The sequence below is a fragment of the Myiozetetes cayanensis genome, unplaced genomic scaffold, assembly GCF_022539395.1.
Source record: "Myiozetetes cayanensis isolate MyiCay16 unplaced genomic scaffold, myiCay2020 scf4, whole genome shotgun sequence".
NCBI classification, from domain to species: domain Eukaryota; kingdom Metazoa; phylum Chordata; class Aves; order Passeriformes; family Tyrannidae; genus Myiozetetes; species Myiozetetes cayanensis.
Window position 1 is genome coordinate 71,489,433 of NW_026087631.1, and position 24,054 is coordinate 71,513,486.

Genomic DNA, 24,054 nt, shown 5'->3' on the forward strand with positions numbered 1-24,054 from the left:
GCATGTCTAGAGATACAGGGAATGAGGCTCCCAAATATCAGGGCATCCTGCTGGAACACAAGGACTGTAAGAGAAATTCTTGGGTCTTGAGACTAGCAAGATAACGTCTCCCTGTCCCACCTCTTACTTTGGGCTGCAGAAACAGAGTTAGAATAAAATGGAACAAAATCAGAACCCAGGATGATAGGAGGAAGCTCAGAAGTGGCAAATGAAGCATCAAAGTAAAAACTAGACAAGTTTTTGAGAACCAAGGAAGTGTATCTCACACCATGCCAGCATCTGTGATTTCAGGATTTTGCAAATGCTTGGAAAACTCGGGTGCATGTCTATGATTTGGGAAATGAAGACAGCAGGCACTTAAGACAATGCCTGTGATAAGTAAGGGGAAAGTAGGTCCAGTTCAAGCTCTGAACCCTCATTACCACTGCCAAGGGTACGAAAAGAGCGTGAGTATCAAGCAGGGAAAAGGCAACAACAGAATGCACTCATCCTGGTTACCTGTCCATGCTTTTACAAACAACCATTTCCAAAAGAGAAGTGGTTTGGAGAGAATTAAGTCCTTAACAACAAGCTGTATTTCATGTTAACCCAGTCCTCTACAAAGTGCACAGGCACGCAGTCATAATTTCCTTATTTTTGGCACGCTGTCTGTACCTGACAAGCACCATAACATTTTATTCCAGATCACATTAACAAGGACCTTCCCAGTTTCCCTTGGAGCGTGGAGCAGGGCTGGCTGCCAAGATGAGAAGGATGCCTGATGCAGGATTACCTGCCCTTACAAAGTGCTCTGCAGCACAGAAACAAAACAGGAATGACCCACTTCAATATCTACTTCTTTAAAGTTATGGTCCTGTTTTAGAACCACAGCAGATACTGACTATTTATTACTACACAGGATAATAAACTTTATCCATTGAAAAGCATGGATTTAGGTTTTATTGCTCATATTTGCAGGGTGCTGTCACAAAATGATCATTCCATTATATCTGATTTAACAGAGACCTTTTGCCAAATATGCAGGAAGAAGTAAGTTGAAAATCCATCCTGCATAATAACTGAGAACCACCATTCAGTGCGTTTTTATAATGACATGATACACGACTGAAAAAAAACATAACTCACAAAAATCCCTGAAAACCTTGTGGTTTGAAAGCAGCTACTGAGCTGTTCCGTTAAGAGGACCAAAAGGCAGAAGTTTCTCAGACAGATAAGACAGCGGGGTTTTTGTCCATTCAGAACAGGTTCAAGTATAAAGCAAGTTAAGATTTATTCTGGGATTACTTAGTTAGTCAGTTATCCCTTCTGCTGTTTACTTCATGAGTATCAATTAAAGCACATAAAATCCAAGTTTCTCCACTGCTGAGTTTCAGCAAAGATGATTTTCAGAGAAGTCTGTATATTTACCTGATGATCCTCTGAGCGGCATACTGATGAAGGGAGCGGAACTGGGCTGACATGTTTGCTAAGGCTGCCAGACAGTTTGTATGAAGGTATTTGTCCTGTCAGAAAGAAGAGGAAAGATAAAAAAAATAACACATCAAACTGTTCTGTTGACAGACACTGACACCTCCTGCAGGAGTCATGCAAAAGGCTGAGCAATGTATGTTGTTTTAAAGGACATGGTCAAAAGCACAGAGCAGAAATGCAAAGTGTAGACACTTGGTGATGTTTTAATACGTTTCCTTAAAATACAAGGCTTATAGAAGAGTGATTCCATACGGATTTCAGAGTGTATATATCTATATGAATAGACTTGTATGTGTATGTCTTCGCATCTTTAGTGATGTTGATTTACAATGGCATCAGATGTAAAAAATACAGAGACATTTTCCTCTTCTCTCCCTTCCTCTCTCCCTTTTATAGTCTTATCCTGAAACTTTCTACTTCATAACTCATCTCCCTATTAACTCTTTCACAGCATTCCATATATCCCAAAACTATAGCCATACTATAATTCAGGGAACTGATCCTCATTTCAGCATCCCTGAAACCACTTGACCAGATAAGCAACTAACTGATTGCCCTGTCAAAGTCAAGGGTTTTTCACAGAAAAAAAACTTGCCCACTTATCCAATCCAAAAGGGATTAGTTTCCCTATTCAAGTCTAAAATATTCATTTACATAACAGATTCTAAATACGACAAATATACGCCAAAAATTGTTCTCCTTCCTTCCAATTCTTTTGATTGTAAGGGCAAAATCTTTAATTCTTCCAATTTAAAATACAATTAATTTTTTTGGCTACTCTTTAATGTAAAAACAACTATGCTTTTAACTGTTGAAAATATTCACAAGTGCATGATACTATGCTTATAGGTTTGAAACAAAGTATAAAACCAAATTCCTGAGAAATGCAACAAACCCCATCTGATACGAGGCTATAAAGTTGAAGAAGTAAAACTACTAACAATAAATAGAGCTGAAATTCCCTCTTTTAAGTCATTTAAGAGGGGTAAACAACCTACAGTGATTTATTTCTTTACATGAATCTAAGGAACTCTTTCTCCTTGTTTGAAGATGGGTTTGATGCCCTGAATTAAGGTCTTTAGAGAATCCTACTCGACGAACCGGATGATAATACAGAGATGGTGATACAAGTTCAGAAACACCAAGCAGTTGATGTAGCTGATTTGTCCATTTTCTGCTGCAAATCCAGATGCCACCTGGTTGCAACAGAATGAATAAAATCCCAAACCCTGTTTGAAGTTGAATTCGTGCTGCTGGAGTTAGAAACCCACACGTAAGGGCTCTGCGTAACTCACCCTTGTCCGGGTCATGTTGTACTGGATGGTTCTTATCACCACCAGTATCAGGAGACTCCCAAGTGAGATCTCGGTTAGGACACGCTCAGCATACCAAGTGATGTTTTTCAGTATCTGAAAAAAAAAAAAACAAACAACACAAAAAAAACCAAGGTACTTCAGCACCTAAGTCTGAATAAAGAACATGGGAAGCTGCCTGGAATCTCATGTTCCTTAACACAAATTCTTTAAATTACCTTCCGGCCTCAAATGTGACTTAATTTTTGTATTCCAAAGCATGAGTAAAACAAAATTTAAAAAGTCAGACCTCTGCAGCATTATCACCTAGGAGATCTCACCAACTGTAAGCCTTGTGGAAACATGCCAGCTGCAGAAAGATGATTACATTTAGCAATTCCTTAGTTTCTATGCCCTGCGCCGCCACACTCCTATATTCTCTTTGGTCTTAACCCTTTCCACCTTATAAAGACTCCATTTCCACCCTTAGCATGTGAATACTGCTGCCAATTCCTTCCCATTTTTCCTCATTACAGGCTGGGCAAGAGGCAGCATGCAGGAGCTCCAACTGAAGGGCAAGAGCTCACATGCTGAGGGTCACGGGGCAGATCCACGGGTGAAGTGTTGACTCCACACTGAAGCCTTTCTCTTACCAGATAGAAGGTCTCTTCCCCTAACACTTAGACAAAGTCATCAGCTAGGTTAAGGGTTTTGTATCTTTCAGAGCTCTCCACTATCAGGGTGGATGAAGTTTACCACCATTTCCAAACTTACTGCAGGAGGAGAATCACTCCACTCTTTCCTTGTACTCCACCAACCACCACGGAGGAAATGTGTGCACAAAACACCCTGACTTAAAAGATTGGTAAAAATGAGTCAACAGCAACTGTCCTAAAAACAAGGAAAAGATCCTCTATAAATTCAGGGTTATTCTGGGTCAAAACTTAAATATGTTTAACAAGGACTATTGCACACAAAGCTGCTGTTCTGAGTAACTTCATCTTGGAGATACTAAATGCGTTCTACTGAAACTTCAGATTCAATGAAAATAATAGGGATGTCTTAAAAATTACAAACCCCATCAGCCTCAACTATCAACCTCTATTTAACCTCTTCTCTCAAGAAGGTATATGAAAACACTTCTGACTGTATTTAGGTCTCTCAACACAAGAAGGACGTGAACCTGCTCGAGCAGGCCCAGAGGAGGCCACAGAGATGCTCCGAGGGTTGGAGCTGGGGGGGGATGCACCTGGAGAAGAGAAGGTTCCAGGGAGACCTGAGAGACTCCTTCCAGGGCCTAAAGGGGCTCCAGGAGAGCTGGAGAGGGACTTGGGACAAGGGATGGAGGGACAGGACACAGGGAATGGCTTTCCAATGCCAGAGGGAAGGGTTAGATGGGATATTGTGGGAAGGAATTGCTGTCTGGGAGGCCCTGGCACAGGTTGCCCAGAGAAGCTGTGGCTGGCCCTGGATCCCTGGAACTGTTCAAGGCCAGGTTGGACAGGACTTGGAGCAACCTGGGACAGTGGAAGGTGTCCCTGCCCATGGTAAGAGGGTTTGAACAGGATGAGCTTGAATGACCAAGACATTCTGGCATTCCATGATTCTTTGTCTCTTGAAGCTCTTTTGTAGTACAAGAGTCATTTGAAGTAGCATCCTAGTTATGACTCGTGTTAGTTGGTAAACAGATGCATTTTGAGATACAAGAATCCTTTCTTTACTATACATGAAGAGACAAAAGTTCAGAGTACTGAAATAAATTTAAAATCAATTTTAAAAAGGTATGTATGTCCATTATCAACACTGCACAGTACCTCACTCTTCATCAGCACCTTCCTATTTTTCCCACAAGGAAGCTAAAATGAAGCAACGACTGCAACCTATAGGTGGGAGAACCACTATTAAATGGCGAAGGTGACAAACGCCCCCAGCTGCAGGCTCAGGTGTGGTGGGCTCTGGTAAACACCTTTTGCTAAAAGGATCACAAAATCAGAATTCAAGGAAGAGGGGAAGACTTGAGAGGTATTTAAGGGAAGAATGGTCAAGGCTGAGGAGGAGATAGGAAACACGAAATCACTACACGAAAGGCTTCCACAAATAGCAGGTGATGAGTGGATGCGGAAACCGGTATAATTTCTGGTTATAAAAAGTCACTAATACTATTTTAAGACAAAGTGGTGATGGTATAAATGAAAGCAAGTCATCCAAGGAGTTTCAGTAAACAAGGACAACTAGTTGGTATGAACAACAGAGATGATTAACAGGAAATGCCTGAAAGACAAAGCAAAATCCACACCTATTTTCACCAAAAAAAAGGCAACCGAAAAGTTAAAAAGCTGTTAGTTGTGTAAATAAAGGATTACACATATATGAACTTCACTACTGCTGGAGAACTTGATCATCCCAGTGCAGCTAAGTATGAATCTATGATCAAATATAGCAAGTTCTTGGGTTACTTCCCAGCTGCAAAATGATAAAATAAGTGTAGACAGTCATTTTGGTTGCCATTAATTGTGATTTCTTAATAACGGCTTAATTATGATTATTTGGATATATCCATTTTAAAGAGAAGATTTTATATTAAAAAATTAATTAACTACCTTGCAACAAAAGACATCTCAAGCTCACCATTGGAACCTTCCAGAACAAAAATATACTGTTACTTGAAGAATACAGCATATGATCATTAAGTAGTGGTTACACATAAACATAAGAGGGATAAGTTATGGTTGCACATTTCATTTTCTGACTTTTAAATCCTTATTGAAAATCTAACATACCCTTTGTAAAACACAATACAGCTACGAAAATGGGAGGTAGAAAGTACTATTCGTTTTGACACGGTGCACAATGCAAATCCAAACACATTTCCAGAAGATTACTGAAAAGAAATAATTTCACTCTATTTGCTCTAAAACAATACCCAAGGGTTGGTGATTTTTTTTTTTTCCCTCTGAGACAAAATACACTTAGCCCAGTAAAAAAAAATCAACTTAATTGATTAAATCTCTAATAAGGTATTTGTTATAGTCTCTCATTTATGAGTGAAATAGCAAAGCATCCTTCTCCCACAGATCAAATGAGCCCCATGTTTCTTCCCACTCCCTTTGGTGCTATTTTGTGAGGTACATCCCTGTACTTTATGAACTGAAGTGGAAGTTCCTGATTCACACTAAGCTGGGACTCAGAAGCAAGTCCCATTAAACGCTCTCTCCAAAAAGGTGTCCCAATGGAGCAGGAGTAGGACTGGGACAAGTCAAGCAGGACCTTGAGCCCTCCACCCACATCTTTCTCATCCACCCATGGCTCCCTGTGCTATGTATAAGCCATCAGCCTTCCAGTTTTCCCTCCCTGTAATTCATTCCCACTTCTTTCCCCCCAGAGACCCCATTCCTTCTCAGTTCTTTTTTTATCAGCTTCCACTCCCCCACCCTCTCCTTATCACCTTGGCATCACAGAATGGTTTGGCCCCAAAAGGACCTGAAAGCTCACCCAGTCCCACCCCACTGCAGGGACACCTTCCACTAGATGAGGTTGTTCCAGGCCCCATCCAACCTGGCCTTGGACACATCCAGGGATCCAGGGGCAGCCACAGCTTCTCTGGCCTCACCACCCTCACAATTCCTTCCCACAATATCCCACCTAGCCCTGCCCATTTCAGTCTCTCATCAAAAAGAAGCCTGACTACATTTTCCCCAGCATTTTGTCACTCTGTTCCTGTCCTGCCTCTTTACTCATTTCTTCGCTCAGCAGTCCCAAATCTTATTTCGTTTCTTGTTTAATTCTCATCTCTCTCCCCTATTACACCATCCCATGTTCCTTGTACAGCCAGCCACAGCCTGTTTCCAATTCCTCCTTTCACACCAGGGCTCCTGTTCCTACATACATGTGGATGTGGCACTTGGGGACATGGGTTAGTGGTGGCCTTGGCAGTGCTGGGGGACAGGTGGGCTTGCTGGACTTGATTCTGTGTGGTTTCAACCACTCCCAAGCAGCAACAGAATCACCACTGGGAGCAGAGTGCCCTCCCAGAGGAGCTGGAAGCAGCACTTACACAAACTTCAGCTTGTCCCTATGGATTTCACCTGATAACATGACCCCTGTGCAGGGGAGGATGCAAACAGCCCAGCTGGCTCTGGGAACAGCAAAATGAGAATATTCAGCCACCACAGACGTCAGGGCACCTCCGGTTACATACGTGCTGCGCAGATGGAAACAGACTCCCCACGCTCCCGAGACTGGGTATTTGGTCACAATTAGTCACATTATCAGCAACAGAGCCCTGGCACAAAGGCCACCTGACAAAGTTTTAAATTCCTAATGCAAAACATGAAGTTACCAGAGATTGTTAAATAAACATGTTGACAGCTGTAAGCACGGACAAAGCCATGTTCATGCCCCGGCCTCGCTCCAGATAAGGTAAATGGTTCTCCCTGAAACTCTAAAAACACCAGCCTGGGAAAAGGCCAGGCACTGAGACAAATATTCCTTGAAATAGTACACTTACTCCTAAATAAATCAATAAATTAAAGGTTAAAAAGTTACCTCTGAGAACCTGTTACCTCTCCTCTCCTCCACAATGAAGAAAGCAACCACAGCTGGTAGGCAATGAAACGACTACGTGAAAAACAACAGCAGCAACCACCACCATCCCTCAAATGGCTTTGGGTTTCAGAAGCACAAACTATGAAAATATTCTAAATTTCAAAATCATCTACCTGAAATCCGTGCCACAATCTCACTGATTTACAGGAAACATTAAAAAGGGGAAAGAAAAAGGAAAAGGCTCAGTCCTGGGGTGATCCTGCAAGAATAGTTAGAGAAAAAAAAAAAAAAGTTTTGATGAATTAGTCTTTTTAACACCAGGCTCCTGGACACCTACAACTCAGGGAGCAGTAACTGCAGATGCAAAGAGCAGGAGCTCACATCTACCTGTACCAAGCAGCGAGATTCTCAGTTTCCCACAACTTTGCTCGTGAGGTATTTTTTAACACACTAAAAATAAACGGTTAAATCATGATTTACAGTCCATCACCATTTACTACACCATGCAGCGCTGCAGCAGTATTAAAAGGTTACTACTACATAAAATTTTGTATTATGTTATTTTGACATCTGGTGTAATTTTATTTACAGTTTCATAAATCAGAGACCAAAAATCCCCAATACCTGTCTCCTTTGGGGAATTCTTCTATTTACTTGTTTACTCTGCTGCTGTTGCTATTATTATTATTATTATTAAAAGCAATTGAGACAGTGACCCAACTGCATTCAACGAATTGCAGGAACTGGACCTATGCTTTTGATCATATTTTCCAGGCAGTTAAGACCACATTCGTTTTAAATAAAAAAATCCTTCAGCATCCTACAGCAGTCAAAAAGGGTTTCTGTGGTTTCCTGAGTTCTTTACCAGTTTGCATAATCACCAGATTTATAAAACTTTGCTTACTAAAATTAATCTTAAAAATCAATAAATAAATGTGGGTTAAATGCCACAAAGGAAAATAGCCCATAAATGGACTGCACAGTCATGCTTCTTATAAGAACAGTACACAGTATATAGAGCAGCAGAGAGAAAAACAGGTTGATCTAAAATACATCTTTATTTCTTCATAGTGATGGAGAAAAAAAATTAATCCTGCCATAACTGTTAAAATTTGGTAGGTATTTTGTTTTGAATTAAGGTTTTGTGAAAGTGATGCTAGATGCTCACACTTCACAGAAAGACCTACACAGATTTTCTGACTCCCCCAATTCTGCAGCCCTATAATACCCTCTTAGCCTTTAGGAGACATGGAGTTAACATTTAAGAAAATGTGAGATAAATTTCTTACTTTTTACCGTAGTTTTTGAATAGTAGCTTGCTTATTCATACCTGAAAACATCCATTTAAATAATTCAAAAAGGTGGGTGAGGGGAAGTGATTTATCAGTATGATTTTGAAACCTTTTTCCCCCCTTTAACTTATTCCCCATTGTAGCATCTGTAGGAACCCACTACCCAGAGTTCACAAGAGATGTGATGTTCACATTTGCATTTCCATGTCCACATTCCTCAGTAAATGGAATGGCAACAGAAGATGTAGATCACAAAGATAACTTTATAAGCAAGGAATCCTTTCTGTAAGGAGCACTTAAGGGTGGGTATCACAGTTATCAATTCATCCATGTCACAGTTCATTCAGGTGACTTTCAGAGTGCACAGTTTTAAGATCTGGATAAGGGGAGACCTCCTCTTTCTCCTTCACTGCATCCAATCCATCCACGTGACACTCAGATAAAGAGTAGGGGGCAAGAAAAAGCCTTTAAATTCAATTAGAAAGAACACTGCAAAGCTGCTTTGCCTCCAAATTTGCTCTCTCCTTTGGCATCAAACATGACCCATCCAGCTGAGAATGGAGAAAAGGGTAAAAAAAAGAATAGTAACAGAGGAGGACAGGAGGAGGAATTAAGATTATTCCACACCTGTTCTCTGCAGTGCCATAGCACTGCTTTGGCTTTTGAGGGCCAAAGTTTGCATTTTCACAGCTTTTTCTGCAGCAGGGCTGTCAGGAGAAGCTCACACAGACACTGCTGCAGGCTCAGGTACTCCACAGTCACCGCTCACTATCCACCTAAGAAGCAAATCCAGCAAAACTCTGGCCACACCCTGTTAATGAACAGATGCTTCTCACCAGGCACAGGAGTGGGAAAACACACAACCACAGAGGAAAGGAAAGAAGCAATTAGTGAAAATCTATAGTAGAATCGCAGATTAAATTCAGAAGAAAATGGAAGAAGCAAAGGCATGACTGAAAAACAAAGAAATCAGGGTAAAAGGAACAAGGTGGGGGTTGTGTTTTTATTAAGATGGAAGTGGTAAACCAATATCCACACTGCACAGCAAACACTACAACTCTGCTGGCAGGGTGAGCTGGAAGGCAAGAATAAACTGGACAAGAAAACTTGATTTATGTTTTCATTTCACAGCTGGATCCTCATTAAGAAATTTTAGGGAAATCTTCCACTTTTACTCATCCAGCAAGGAATTTATTACAAGACCGTGTGTAAAGCCTTCAAAATGAATGAAGAATGATGGGGGTTAAATGACTTGGTGACAGGGAACCCAAAAACACACATCACACACGTACACCTCTGGTGCACATTTACAGGTTCAAGGCACATGAAGTTGGAGGCAGAAGGAAAAAAAGCTTCAGGAAAACATTTCAGTCATCTTCATGGCTGCTATAGGTGCTCTTACTAAAAGCTGCTTCCCAAAAGGAATTGCCAGGAAAATGCATATAAATCATCTCTTCTCGCTTTCTACTCTCAGAGCAATAGTAAATAATGTGAAAATAAACACTGTAACCAAAAAAAATTGCCTCTCCTTCCAAAACAGGCCGGAAATTTACCTGGGAAGACTTCTGTTTAGAAACCTTGAAACTAGCTTCCAGCTTTTTCTGTATTTCCACAATTTCACATAACCCCAGGAGAGAGTTTGTGTGTCCCATTCTAAAAATTAAATTAAAACAGTGCAGATATCTCATGCATTATCACAGCTTTAGAAGCTGGGAAACTAGAACATAGTTGTCCAAGGTATTGTCCAGCACGGATGGTCAAGGTCCACCAAAGTTAGTCAAAATTTGGATTCTGTTATATGGACAACATAAAGTAGAAATGAATCCAGCAGAATGACACAAAAAGAAATGCCAAGTAAGGAAGTAAGAGTCAGTCTGGAAAATAAAATTCCAAGTAAAAGCTCGTCTCAGCTGCATCAAACTGGTTAAGCGAAGACTTTAACTAGAAATAAAAAAAGGCTTCCTGTTTTTTTTCCCCTCTCCTCTAGGCCCTCCACTTCCACAGCAAACATTCAGCATCTTTGAGGCAGCCTGCCTGGCTATTACCACATTAATTTGTAACAGGAACACCAAAAAAAGACAGAAAAAGAGGTATATGCAGCACTTCCCCTGCAGGAGGGAGAGTGTTTTGTTCATTTCACTCGGAAAAGTTTTGAAATTACTCTTCAGATTACTCATCCTTACAAAAGAAATATGTATCTGCCATCAAATTTGGATGGGCCCATTCAGTCCATTCCGAGGAAAGAGATCTGCCAGTGTATCTTCATAAAAGTAAACACCGAAATAATTTCTAGAGCTGAAGGATTATTTACCAAAACAACAACTCACCACTTCATGAATGGATCGGTTGAAGCCATCGTCCTCTGTGAGGATCAGCAAAATGATAAGAGCCATGTAAACATGGTGTGAGTTCCTTTCCTCAACGTGGTACAGAATTTCAAGAATTGGCAGAACCTTTGGGGAAGGAAAAACGTGCGTATTAGTTTATTCTTCAAATACCTCAGACAACAAACAGAGGAGGCTCTAAAGCCCCCATGCCCTTCTCAATATCACACCAATTCCTCCCTCTTGGAATAACCACCCCCAAGCACTGATTCTGTGTCCACAAGAGAGTCCAAGCGAATGCTTTTGTGTGGTCAGACGTGGAATTTCAATCCCTAACAAATGAGATTCCCAGCCATACCTACCGTAGGCCCCTCACGCTTCAGTTCTCCTCTCTACACTGCGGGGAAAATCAAATTGCTAAACAAGGTTCCCACCAGTTCAAGCAGGAAAACAGTTGTTTCTGACCATCTGCGCTACCACACGCCTGGTGTGAAAAGACTTTCCTCATCAAATCTAGCCACGCAAATTGGAGCTGAGGTGAGCAGAGGCATTTTGAGTCAAATCCCATTTTGGTGTGTGAGGGTGATCCCGGAAAAGAACCAGTTTGGGTTGGGTTAAGACTAGAAAAGGCCTGTTTTTCCAATTTTAGATAATATGCAGCCAAAGAGAACTGACATTATGATGAGAGTTCAGCCCAAGGTCTTGCAACATTTCCACCAGGATGAACAGCCTAAGCCAAAGTCTTGCAATAATAACGAAAATGAGATTTCATTGCAACAGCAAGCATACCTGAATGCTAGTCTAAAGTTAATCCAGATGCAAATGCTGTCCCTCTACCAACTGAAAATTAGCTTTCCACTGGCTCAGTACAACGTGGCTTCCCCGGGCTGCAGAAATAGGCCTAAATCACAAAATACCCTGGAAAAAGGAACTGGAGAAAACTCTCAGTTCCAAGAAGCTTCTAGACACCTAAAGGCTTGCTGTTTTTCAAAACAGGCCAAGTGCAGCAGGATGAATCATGTGAAGCCTGTTCTGGTGAGCGGCCAGGACACCGAGTGCTTCACAAGCCTCTGAAGTTACCAAAATGTTCTCTTACAATCAACCATCCTCAAAACAGCTGGAACACACTAAAACAGTTTCTATTAAAATGAAAAGAGATTGATCTAAATGCTGCAGGCCGCAAAACCTTTTGACAGATGCTTTGGTCAGGGTCAAGACAAGACCACAACAGAAGCTGAGGGACAATATATTTATAATAATATTTTTACTACTATTAAAGAAATATGAAAATAAAAAAACATTACATAAAAATATTTACACATTGCAATCATGCTTCCTTTGCCATTTTAAAGAATCCTTCACAAACCTCTCTCTCCAGTAGAAACTTGAGTCAACATCTTTGTGTTTTCTGAATATCAGTCTTGACTAAAGACCAGGTTTTCCCTAAAACATGTAACTGATGTATGGCCAAAAAACATCAGTCTTTTTCCTTGGATGGGGGAAAAGGGAGACAAACATTTAGTCCACTGTTTAAATTATTTTAACTCAAGTCCACTGTTCAAATTATTTTCACCTCCAACACTTGCATGTAGCTTTGACTGCATAAGCTCTAAGTCCTTTCCAAGTCCAAGAGTTATGATTACAAGCTGAATAGAGCTGGAAGCAATATAAAACTAACAGAGAATTGCATTTACAACTGGATTTTGCAGGGAGAACAACAAAAGCCTTGCTGAAGGCAAACACGGGAACAACTTTTTGGTTTTCCAGGCAGATTCCAAATAGAATGATTGAAGGGTTTGGCTTGGAAGAAACCTTTAAAGGTAACTGAGATCCAGTCTGGTGAGTGTTAAATAATACTCTGGCAAAGCATAATCCTTCAGAACAGCTTGGAATATCTTCTCTTTCTATGCACATTAATATTAGTTCAAACTGTAGCTGAAAAAGTCCATCCATGTTCCTCAAGTGCTCCGAGTCCCACCAGTGTGTGGCTACAAACTACATTTAAAAAGCATGCCTCGGTATTAAGACATCAGAGACATTTCCCTATGAGCCAACATGTCAAAGTCTTACTAAAATTTCATACTAGCTACTGAACAGTGGACTGGCTTTCCAAATTACTGCAATCAGTCCTCCTGCCCCAAACAAACCTCTGTGCTTTCAAAACCTCTTCCCACCTCCACTGCCCTGGCCACGATTCCCTTTACACTCCTCTCTCAGGCTCCTCTCCCTCTACACACCAGATTAAGCTCTGGGAGGCAAATGGCAGCTTAACTCTCTATGACCTGCCATTTCCAGATGAAAACAGAATAAATTCACACAGTTTCTATAACCCTTCCTCCTTCCAACACTTCTTCCTTTATAGTGATTGCAAAGTGCACGCACTTTTAGGACAAGTATTACCGTGCTCAGAACAAAAACTGTTTTACGAGCCACAGCTTAAATAAAAAAGCTAGGATGTAAGATTCAATTAAAATTCTAATTCTCTTAAAGCAGAAAAGTGAAAAGACTCTGGGAGATGCCAGCCAGAATCTGGAGGAGACACTTTTCTCCAAAAGAGGGAAATCATCTCAGGGATCTTCCTTCTTATGCTATGGCTTTGTCCACCCACCACCTCTTTTTGTTTTACTGGCCCTTATGGTCAGTAAACCACCCCTACTGCACTACTACTGACACTCCCCCATCAGGGGCAGCTTTTAACTGGCAAGACACAGCCACCATTAAAAAGTTACTTTTAATCTCCAAAACAAGTGGCAGGTAAAAACAGACACTGAAAATTGCAGGTGCTATATTCAGTCCCAGGTTGGTTTCCCCAGTAAAGTGTCTCAAAAAAGCTTGTCTTTAGAAATCAACAAAATACAAGCAGTAACCTGCCTAAGCCAAATTTATACCACAGGAAAAAATACTGCTGTACCATCAGTTGATATAAATACATCATCATATACATTATTTCAGTCCAGTCATGTGGAGCAGCAACAAAAGCTCAACTCAGCAGCCAAAGCAAACACACTGAATAGCTCATTTCTTATAAGCAGAAATCTCACTGGTATTTTTACTTGCAATATTGGTGTTAATTCAAACAGGAAAAGGCTTAACATTCTCCCATCCACAGACCACGATGCTATGCCTATCAAATATTTGCTAACTGCATCCTGTTTCAACTGTTCCCCCACCTCCTGGAGAATCCTTGCCAAATCCTAGATGTGATCATCCCAAACAGCATCAGATATTTAATCCATGTTATAACTCTACAACATTATACAAAGTGACATAAGTTTTGAAAGACACACAAAGATTCTACTCATTCCTGCCAAACAGATTCATTGCAAGAGCAAAAAAGTTGATTTACTACTGATAAAACATGAAGCCCAGCAGAAGGTGAAAGGTATTTACCTATAACTGACAGAAGGAGATTCACATACAAATGAGGAAGGGAGCTGAGACAATATCTATTTACAACAGCTAAGGAAAACAACCTGAATCAATTTACAAATTAAACCAAAGTTACAAAAGAGCAAAGACACATTTCAAAAATCCTCAGGAAACGTTACAGGGCATCTTCTGGTGATGCTTCCTGGGCATAGAAAGAAGAATTAAAATACAGTAAAACACAACAAATGGGATGCATTGAGTGCAATGAAACAGGAGCAACCTGCAAAACCCCTGGAAGTTTAAGATAAGCACTGGGCTGCCTGTGGACATGATCCCTCACGCAGCACAGACCCTTGTACCTCATTCACCCAACTACCCCTGTGTGAACAGGCCACTGATTTACACCTCAGGCCTCCAAAAAAGTCATCCACCCTCATCTAAAGATCATTTTGACTCTGAATTGATTACCTTAACTGTTTTCCTCCCATACCTCCAGGCTGTGAGAATCAACCTCCAGGCTTTACTTCTCACCACCCCTCTCTGCAAGCAGGGAGTCCTCTCTGCTCAAGGATTCCCCCTCGTGAAAGCACATACATGTCCTGATGCTTCTTGAGCTCTTCTCTGACCCACCATGTTAGCTTCCTAAGCCTCTCCCACTTTTATTGGTAGTTTTAGGGCAAACAAAAATTAAAATTCTCTGCACTGTCTCCATTTTTTCAACAGCCTGTAACCATTTTATGAAGCGTGGTAGTACACCACCAGAAGTATTAGCACCACTCTTGCCAGAGAGGAAGGAATAACCAGGTCCAGTATTCAAGTCCCTTCATATGATTTACAAGCCCAAGACTGAATTAGCTTTTTTCACTGCAGGGTTTTAATTAGGAGATCACAATTTCTTTGATCCCACTCTCCCAATCCTTTTTGGGTCTGTGTTACTGAGCAATTAAAACTGCTCTTCTCAGTTGGTTGCTGCTCATTCTTACCTACTGTCCCGATAAAAAAAAGAGGATTGGACAAAGATGTCAGTAACTTGTCAGTAGAGATCACAAAAAACTAGCAGTATGCAGGAAGAGCAAAACAGGACCAGACAGTTGCAAATATTGCTCTCCAAAAAAAAACCAACCCACCCCCAAAAAACATACTGTTGACTTTTCAGTGATGCTTTTCTGAATTTTCTCAGATTTTCCCACAAAGTGCTAAATGTTGCTGATAACTTTTTGGATTTTCTAATTTTTTCTTTTTTTTTTTTTAGGTGATAATATATGAAAATATCCCACATTGCAGAGTATCTGAGTACCTGCATATCTGGAGTTGTTTTGACACATGCACCTCATGGTTTTTCTGGAAGTTTTACAGGGTATCAGACAACACGATTCTAATACAATGCACACATCTAACCTTTTCTTCTTCTCCAAAGCAACTTGGTCTAGTGGAAGGTGACCCTGCCTGTGGCAGGAGGTTGGAATGAGATGAGCTCTAAGGTCCCTTCCAACCTAAACCATTCTGGGATCCTATTTGATGATTCTAAAGACACAGCAAATTGTGAAGGTTAGCAGCTGTTAGATGTCTCACACCACACACTAACTGCCCCAAAAATTATACATGACCATTTGTTCACAGAACTCATGCAAAATGACTCAGCCCTTGCCCAGATAATCCGCAGCAGACGACACAGGAGTTCAGCCTTGAGTCAATTCAGGATCAACCATCTCACCCCCGTTTGCCAACAGTGGCGTCTATCAACTCCGATTTTAGCAATACATCTGCTGGAACTTGGACTGAAACCAAACTCACTCCGTATCTGCCATCAAACAGGCAAGGGATCTAATTACCTGGCAAGATTTCAAATATTAAAATGGAAAGGGTTCTCTATTCCGTTACCAATCCCCCTAGACAGCCATTATCTTATTAAAGGAATGCTTTTTAATAAGTAAGATTTGTTAAAGTGGTTTGTGACATGACTAAAGTGGGGAGCATAAGCTAATTTATAACCTACAAAAACCATACCAGGTGTCTGTTATATTGCCCATTAACCACAATCCTATTTAAGTGGCTAAAAACTCACTACAGCTGTATTTCTATAAAACCTGTGAGCTGCTCCATGAGGAGTTTCAGTCTCAGGTCAACCCTGTAAGACATTTGGCATGTTAGTCAAGTTACAGCTCACTTTGTTAACTATTATTCCTGAATGTGCACAGTAAGCTCGTGCAACTTTTTGGCCCAAATATCTAAAAGAGACAAATAAAATAATGAATAGACTGATTATCTGCCACCAGTTTCTTTACACCACGATCGTAGAAGTGAGCAGGTTTGACCTGGATCATAAATAGTGGCACAGAGAGAGAGGGAAAGAGACAGCCTCGTAGCTTTACCAGTACTACCCTTTACTGCAGTGACATGTTCAGCGTGACACTCCCGAGATGACGTAACAAAAATAAATAAGTGAGCTAGAACTGGTGAAAAAGTGAGGTAGGACCTACTGCCCCCACTGCAGAACAGGGACCACCGGCAGCTGGTGACACCCACGGTCCCAGGACCAGCCCCTTGTGATGAGAACCAGGCTGGCAGAGAAAGACTTACCAGGTTTTCTATGTCTGTCCGTGCCAACACGTACGTCCGCACGTTGCTGTTCTGGTGCAGAAGCATGTACAAAAGGAGAGTGGCCTGATCAGACTTCTGCTGCTCACACAAAGCTGTGTATAAGCTGTTAAAGTTAATCTGGAAAGCGTGTGGACTTGATGATGAGAAAGCAGTGTTGTCTGAAATAAAGAAACAAGAGAAAATCTTGGACAAATAACATTTATCATTCAGATAAAAATCTCTCGGTGAAATATTTTATACGGACACCACAGTGAGGAGGAAATAAAAATCATCCGTAACTCCTATCACCAATGGTCATAAACCCTAAGAGGGTGTCATGAAGCTTCAGCTGTGCCAAAAAAGCTGAGGTTGTCCTCCCACGTGAGGTCCAGTTAGGCTCCCCTACCTGCACAAAACACTCATCTTTTTTCATAAAGCTATTCTTTTTGTCCAAATGGCTTTCACTGCTAAGAAGGAACGTGGTCCCAGGAGCTGCTGCAGGTAGAACAGCTACAATATCTTCTCAGGAACCAATATGCTGACAATTTACCCCAAACTTCCAGGTTTAGCTCCCTGGCATCAATATGGAGTACCTCTCATCCATCCATTCCTTGGCATGAAGGGGATATGTGCATAGGTCAAGACTATCGTGGTATCTCAGTGAAACACAGACACTGTCGGGACTTTAGATGTGTGTGGTGAGAAGTTTCATGGGTTAAGTGCTGTAAAACACAACATCACATCGTCTGACATCCCTCAAACTAATAGCAGTTTGTTCATATTCACAATACACTCTGTGCCAGAGCTGGAAGTGAAAATAGAACAGATTTCTGTTCACAGAACCTTTACCAGTTTCAATAAAAACTGGTAAACATCTGCACAGATCTCTGTGGTCTAGGAATTCCCAGTGGAAACAGAAAAGGCTAGAACTCAAAGGGGGCTTTTAAAAAAGATGGAGAGTGACTTTTCACATAGGCAAATAGTGACAGGACAAGGGGATTTTAAACTGAAAGAGGAGACAGTTAGATAATAGATTAGGAAGAAATTCTTTACGGTGAAGGTGGTGAGGCCCTGACACAGGTTGCCCAGAGAAACTGTGTCTGCCCCATCCCTGGGAATGTCTAAGACCAGGTTGGACAGGGCTTGGAGCAACCTGGCATAGTGGAAGGTGTTCCTGCCATGGCAGGGGGTGGAATTGGGTGATCTTGAAGGTCCCTTCCAACCCAAACTCTACTGTTGTTCTCTGATTTGTAGCCCGTATTCTTGGCAAAGTTCCTAAACAGCTTTCAGCGCAGAAGAATGTAATAGTCGTCACTTATTTTGAACAACATTTCCCCCTGCTTTGGAAGGAAGAAGTGCTCGGGAGCCCCCCAGGAGCCTCCCAGGAGTCCTGGCTCCCCTCAGTTTTCTGGGGGCTCGGTAGAGACGACGTGCTGGGGAGCCGCCGCTTCCCTTGGCCTGGGTGAGGGGTGGCAGCTCCAGCCATTCAGCTGGAGTCAGCAGGAGCCCTGGAGCAAACCCTCCTCCTGCCTGCGGGAGCCGGGAAGCGCTGCCGCACACACGGAGGCGAGACGCAGCCCCGCGGCGACGGGAGCCCTGCCTGTCCCAAAACAACGGGCCCACAGGCACAGCAGAGACCCAGACCTGCCCTTTCTGAACTACTGACCACGCTTATGGGCCAACTGGTGCAAAACCTCCTGCTCTGGGTGAAAATTTCTCTCCACAAGGGAAGGTTTGGATGTAGACAGCAAAATCAGTACAATTCCCTCCTTGATGCCACAGTTCATTAGCTGAGAAGTGTCCGCTGACTTTACAGCTTCACCTCTGTGGATGTTTAAACTGTGCCACTTGGATTTATAGCAGTTCACTACCAGTAATAAAAATCTAAACAGAATGAAAGAAACTTACCAGCAACAGCAGCACAATCTTGTATTATTCTACATAACGTTAAACTGATCAACAGAAAAATTAAACTATTCTAAACCATGCAGAATAAAGAAAACTATATTGAATTTTACTAGTTTTGTCCCAATTAAATTACATAAATTACTTCTACCAAAAAAAACCCAACGCAGTTTTCTTTTTATAGTCATATGCTATAGATCATTGTGAGAGTAACCAGCCTTTTATTTTCATCTCACTTTCCTCGTACCAACCCCTCAGAATGTTTACAAGAATCAAATTTAAGCTCAATTAGGAGTATTACAAGTGGAAACAAGTTTCTGGGAAACCGTAAGTCATTCTATAACTGCACACAACTAGAGAAAATACAGCTTTTCATGCTACTTTTGATGTAGAAAAAGTTCTTTTAAAATTTTATAGTGATAAGTGTATAATACTTCTCAACAAAATTTACTGGCTACTAGTGAATTTAATCAAAGTCAAACAAAATACAACATTAATGGAAGTCTGCAGTTTAAGAAACAGAGCAAAACAAAACCTCTATCAACAATTTGATCTCAACCACCTGTAAATGGCATACAATAAATCCAAGGACCACGTTAGGATTCAGAATTCTTCTAGTGAGAACAAACCTCCATCCTCATGATCTAACAAAATTTCCTAGGTAAAGGTATATAACTTAGAGCTCAGCCTGCTGAATACTTAACGGTTAAAGGAATACAAAAACTGTCTGACAGTGAGTAACCCAGAGGGATTATTGTGGCTTCACAGGTTGTCACACACCTCCTGAACTCCGGGCACGCTGTCGACCTGTGCATAGGCAGTGAAAGGTAAAACCCCATGGCTCAAACTTATTTAAGCCCACAAAACATACATGGGAAGTGCTGGGAATCCCCATCCCTGAAGGGATTGAAAAGCCATGTGGATATGGCACTTGGGGACATGGGTTAGTGGTGGCCTTGGCAGTGCTGGGGAATGGTGGGACTCCATGATCTTAGAGGGCTTTTCCAACCCAAACGATGCTGTGATTCTATGAAAAGCAGCACAGCTGCTCACCGAGCTACCCAGACAGTCCAGGCTGTGTCAAGGAACCACTGTGTCCCAAATAAGACCCTCAGCGAGTCAGTGCAGCACAGCACCTGCGATTACCTGACACAGAGACTGGAACCAGCCTTCTCAAAAACCAGACAAGCACTGAAACAACTCTGAAGCCTTCCACACATACAAAGCTCATGAAAGTGTTTATATTAACCTTATTAAAATTATTAAAATTAATCTCATTAAAATTATATTTTTTCCTCACATTTGCAACACAAGAATATAGTCAGCAAATCCACCCAGGTAGCAATTCAATTGCTTATCTTTGCTCTAAGGAACAGGACTCCAGCTAAACAGGATTTCTCTATAAAGTTTTAGGTGACTCCAGCAGACTCTTGGATAACCCACCTACTTATAGGTCAGTTTCATTTATATTTTATGAAACTACGGTGTCACAGGACCATCAAGGTTGGAAGAACCCTTCAAGATCGTCTAACCAACCATAAACAGGACTAGAATTACAAAGTTTTCTAACACTTCTCAAATCTGAAGGACAAGGTATCCTCCTTCTGTCCCTACCATTAAGTTCCAGCAGCTGAGGAATTGCACCTCAAAACTCCCAGATGAAAAGGCACAATTACTGCTCTTCCATGGGCTTGCTGGAAGAACAACAACTTTTGGAAAGAGAACCTCTAAGCAATCACAGCAACTTAAAATTCACTTTCGACAGTTCACACTTAAGGAAGTAAGAACAGATACGAACCTTGTGTGTTCTTGAAGGACATAATAGCCTGCCTGTAGGGGTTGGGCATGTCTGGGGCATCAGTCAGGTTGGCCAGGACCAGCAGCAGCAGCAGGCTCTGGCTGGCGAGCGGGGAGCACTGCTCCAGCTGCGGGGACGCTTTGCTGCCCACCCCGCCGAGCGTGAACACCGTCCACAGGCCAGCTGCAGAGGAGAGCACAGAACAGCACGTTAACGTCTCAACAAGCAAAACCCCTTCAGAGGGCAGGGTTAGGTTAGCTGTGAGGTTGCCCAGAGAAGCTGTGGTTGTCCCTGGATCCCTGGATGTCCAAGGCCAGGTTGGACGGGGCTTGGAGCGACCTGGGATAGTGGAAGTTGTTACGAAGTCCCCAAATGCTGCTTGTCAAAGCTCATTATCACACAGCTTAAAGTTTGATGTTCGGGCCTGAAATACAGCGTCATTTTCATACTTAAAGTATTAAAAAAAACCCCCAAACTCCAACACTAACTGCATTTGAAATTCATGTTCCCAGTTACAGCAGCATTGGTGAACCAAGCTCACCAGCAACGTGCCCAAGTACCAATTAGAGGAGAAGGAGCATCAAGGGAGGATTAGAGGACTCTCCTCGTCCCTCTCCAGAAAGTCCATCCGTCCTTATTTCCTTATTACTGCTCATGGCACTCTACTACACCACTGAAAAAAAAATAAATAAGGAAAGCTGCAAAAATAAGGAAAGTAGCAAAAAAAAAAAAAAAGAAAAAAAAAGATGCTGCAAACTCAGCATTGCTGGGGGACAAAGTCAGGGAAAAGGACAAACCCTCCATGTTTATCACATCTGGGCCCCTGATACATTCCCAGGGGAATAAGAAGCAGACTCTCTCAATCACAGTATACTACATTCCTCCCCAAATGCCTGCCTAGCAGTTCATTTTTTTGAGTGTATCTTCAAATTTTATGGCACAGACTGAGCATTTCATCAATTATTCATTTAATAGGCCAAAGCCTTGAGTTATACAGGAAAAAAAAAAAGAAAAAAAAAAGCTCAACTAAAAAAAAAATAGAAAATTCTTATTTTCTCTTTTAGTTAATGCCTAAATTGAAAATTAATTATAATTTTACCCACTTCTTAAAGAAGACAGAAGAAGTTAAGGAATTCTAGTTTTCAGTCTCGTAGTCTAAGAGATTCAAGGTGCAAATGACAAAATCCTGTAAGCCATGTGAATGCAAAGCATTAAGTGTAGTGTAACCAGCTAAAAGAATTTCAAGTACTCTTAGCCCTACAAAATTTCAAGCCACTCCAAAGAGTGCTTTTCTTCAAATGTAATTATGTAGTCAGATTATGTAATAAACCAGTGCTCCCTCATCAGCACAATTGCAGGGCAATTACTGCCACGTCAAGGGCAAGGCAACTAATGCCACTCAGTGTTAAGCAGCTTGAGGGAGTTCTTATAATAAAAAGCACTATAATTACAGCCTTCTTAGCAAAAATTTCATGTTCCATTAATAACCCTTTATCACCATGGTTTCAATCCACTGCCCTTTAAATCGGAATGAATGATGCTGGCCATGAAGTTAGTTTCTGAACTCTCATGAGCTATCCAGAGGGGTAGCATGCAAAGAAATTATTGTAAGAAAACTGCAACAACCACACATTTACCACACGTGAAGTGAATTCAAATTCGGCACATTTCCCTTCTTAAACTTCAGCTCAGTTCTCCTTTTTTTTTGTTTTTTACCACCCCACCCTTCTGAGGCTGGCATCCGCCACTGCTACACCTCTCCTCAACAGTTAGGAAAGGAGGGACGTGGCCAAAATACTGCCGATTAATCTGAATCTTCCACCAGGGAGAATGAGGTCACCACGTGCGAGAGAAATCTGCACATGAAGGCACGACCCAAGTAACCTCCTGAAGTCATCCCTCGCTGCTGGCAAGTCCGGCAGAAAAGCAACCCCCACGCAACAGGTTCAGAAAACCCCTTTCAGTTCCAAGGTGCAACGTCACATTCAACCCCAAGTACTGGTTGTTGCACCCAAGGTACTCGAGTTAAGAGACATTTCTAAGGAAAATATTGTTTCTGATCATAAACTGAAGGCTGAAGTGCTAACAAATAAACAGCTCGGGAGGACAGAGAGACAGTATTTCTATTCTATGTAATAAGTTCCCAATATTTGAAATATCACTTTGCTAAACCTGGTTTTATATTTATGCATATTTCAAAGTTACAAAGCTATATTTAAATTCTTTTACGTGCAAAACGAAGCAACTTATGCTGCAACCCCTTAGGAGCTCTGCTCGGTATATTCTTCTGAGATCTGAAGTAAACAGAAAACATAGGAGCAACATACACACTGATACAGTGTGGTCAGAATCATATTTCAGATTCTGCTTTTTCAGAACATCACAGAGAAAAAAAAAACAAACAAAACAAAACAAAAAACAAACCACCCAAAACAAAACCACCAAAAACCCAAACAAAACCAAAAGCAAAAACCAAACAAACAAAAAACCAAACAAACACACAAAAAAAGCCCCTACAGAATAAAAGGAAGGAAATGCCATGGTTAAAAGGGATGAAGGCCAGGTTGGACGGGGCTTGGAGCAACCTGATCTAGTGGAAGGGGGGTGGAATGAGATGAGCTTTGAGGTCCCTTCCAACCCAAACCATTCTGGGATTCCACAATTCTATGAAAATTCCTGTCTAAGCCAACAGGACAGCCATAGGTGGCTGTAACAGTACCAGTGCTGCCTGGCATCACTACAAGCATGAAGAGAAATTTGGCCTAGACATCAACACACACTTCAACATACAGAGCTTGGATTTCTTTCACAATGAATTTTCACTTTAAATTTAATTTACTCCTATTCTCTTGTCACTTTTGCACATATCCCAAGGGAAATGCAAATTCACCAAGTTTTCTTAAAGCTTTCTAGATCTCTGGGAGGTGGCCAGGATAGGGTTCTCAAAACTAAACCACTGAACTGTGAAATGGAGGGAGGAGTAGATTACCTGAAATAGCATTGTGAGCCAAAATGCTTCCGAAGATTTATAAACTATTGAAAAGCCTCTACATTACCAAATCCTACCTTTCTGGTCCTAATTATAAGCCTGATGAAGTTAATAATCCATAACCCTAAAACAGTCTCTTCGATGTTGTTGTGGTTTAACACCACACAGCCAATCATTTGCTCCTTCCTGGCGGGATGGAGGAGAGAATTGGAAAAAAAACAACTGGAAAATTCATGGGTTAAGAATTTTTCTGTTCACTGGGACAGAAAAGGATGGGAAAATGATGCTGATGGTGATGATGATGATAATAATAACAAAATTAATAGTAATAATAGAATGTACCAAAGAGTCTCCCTCACTGGGGATATTTCAGAACCATCTGGATACAATCCTGTGCCACGTGCTCTGGGGTGACCCTGCTGGAGCAGCGAGGTGGGACCAGATGACCTACTGTGGTCCCTTCCAGCCTGAACCACTCTGGGATTCTCTA

General features: G+C 41.5%; 1 protein-coding gene across 2 annotated transcripts in view; it reads right to left on the minus strand.

Moving 5' to 3' along the window:
• DYM (dymeclin) overlaps positions 1-24,054 on the minus strand; it is a 206,802-nt gene that overhangs the window by 110,298 nt on the left and 72,450 nt on the right. For both annotated transcript variants that reach the window (XM_050329932.1, XM_050329931.1), the window contains exons 9-13: positions 20,576-20,758; positions 16,873-17,051; positions 10,927-11,052; positions 2,766-2,879; positions 1,408-1,502 (exon numbers count right to left, since the gene is read on the minus strand). In XM_050329932.1, the coding sequence (XP_050185889.1) occupies positions 1,408-1,502; positions 2,766-2,879; positions 10,927-11,052; positions 16,873-17,051; positions 20,576-20,758 (697 nt within the window). The remainder of the gene's footprint in view (positions 1-1,407; positions 1,503-2,765; positions 2,880-10,926; positions 11,053-16,872; positions 17,052-20,575; positions 20,759-24,054) is intronic.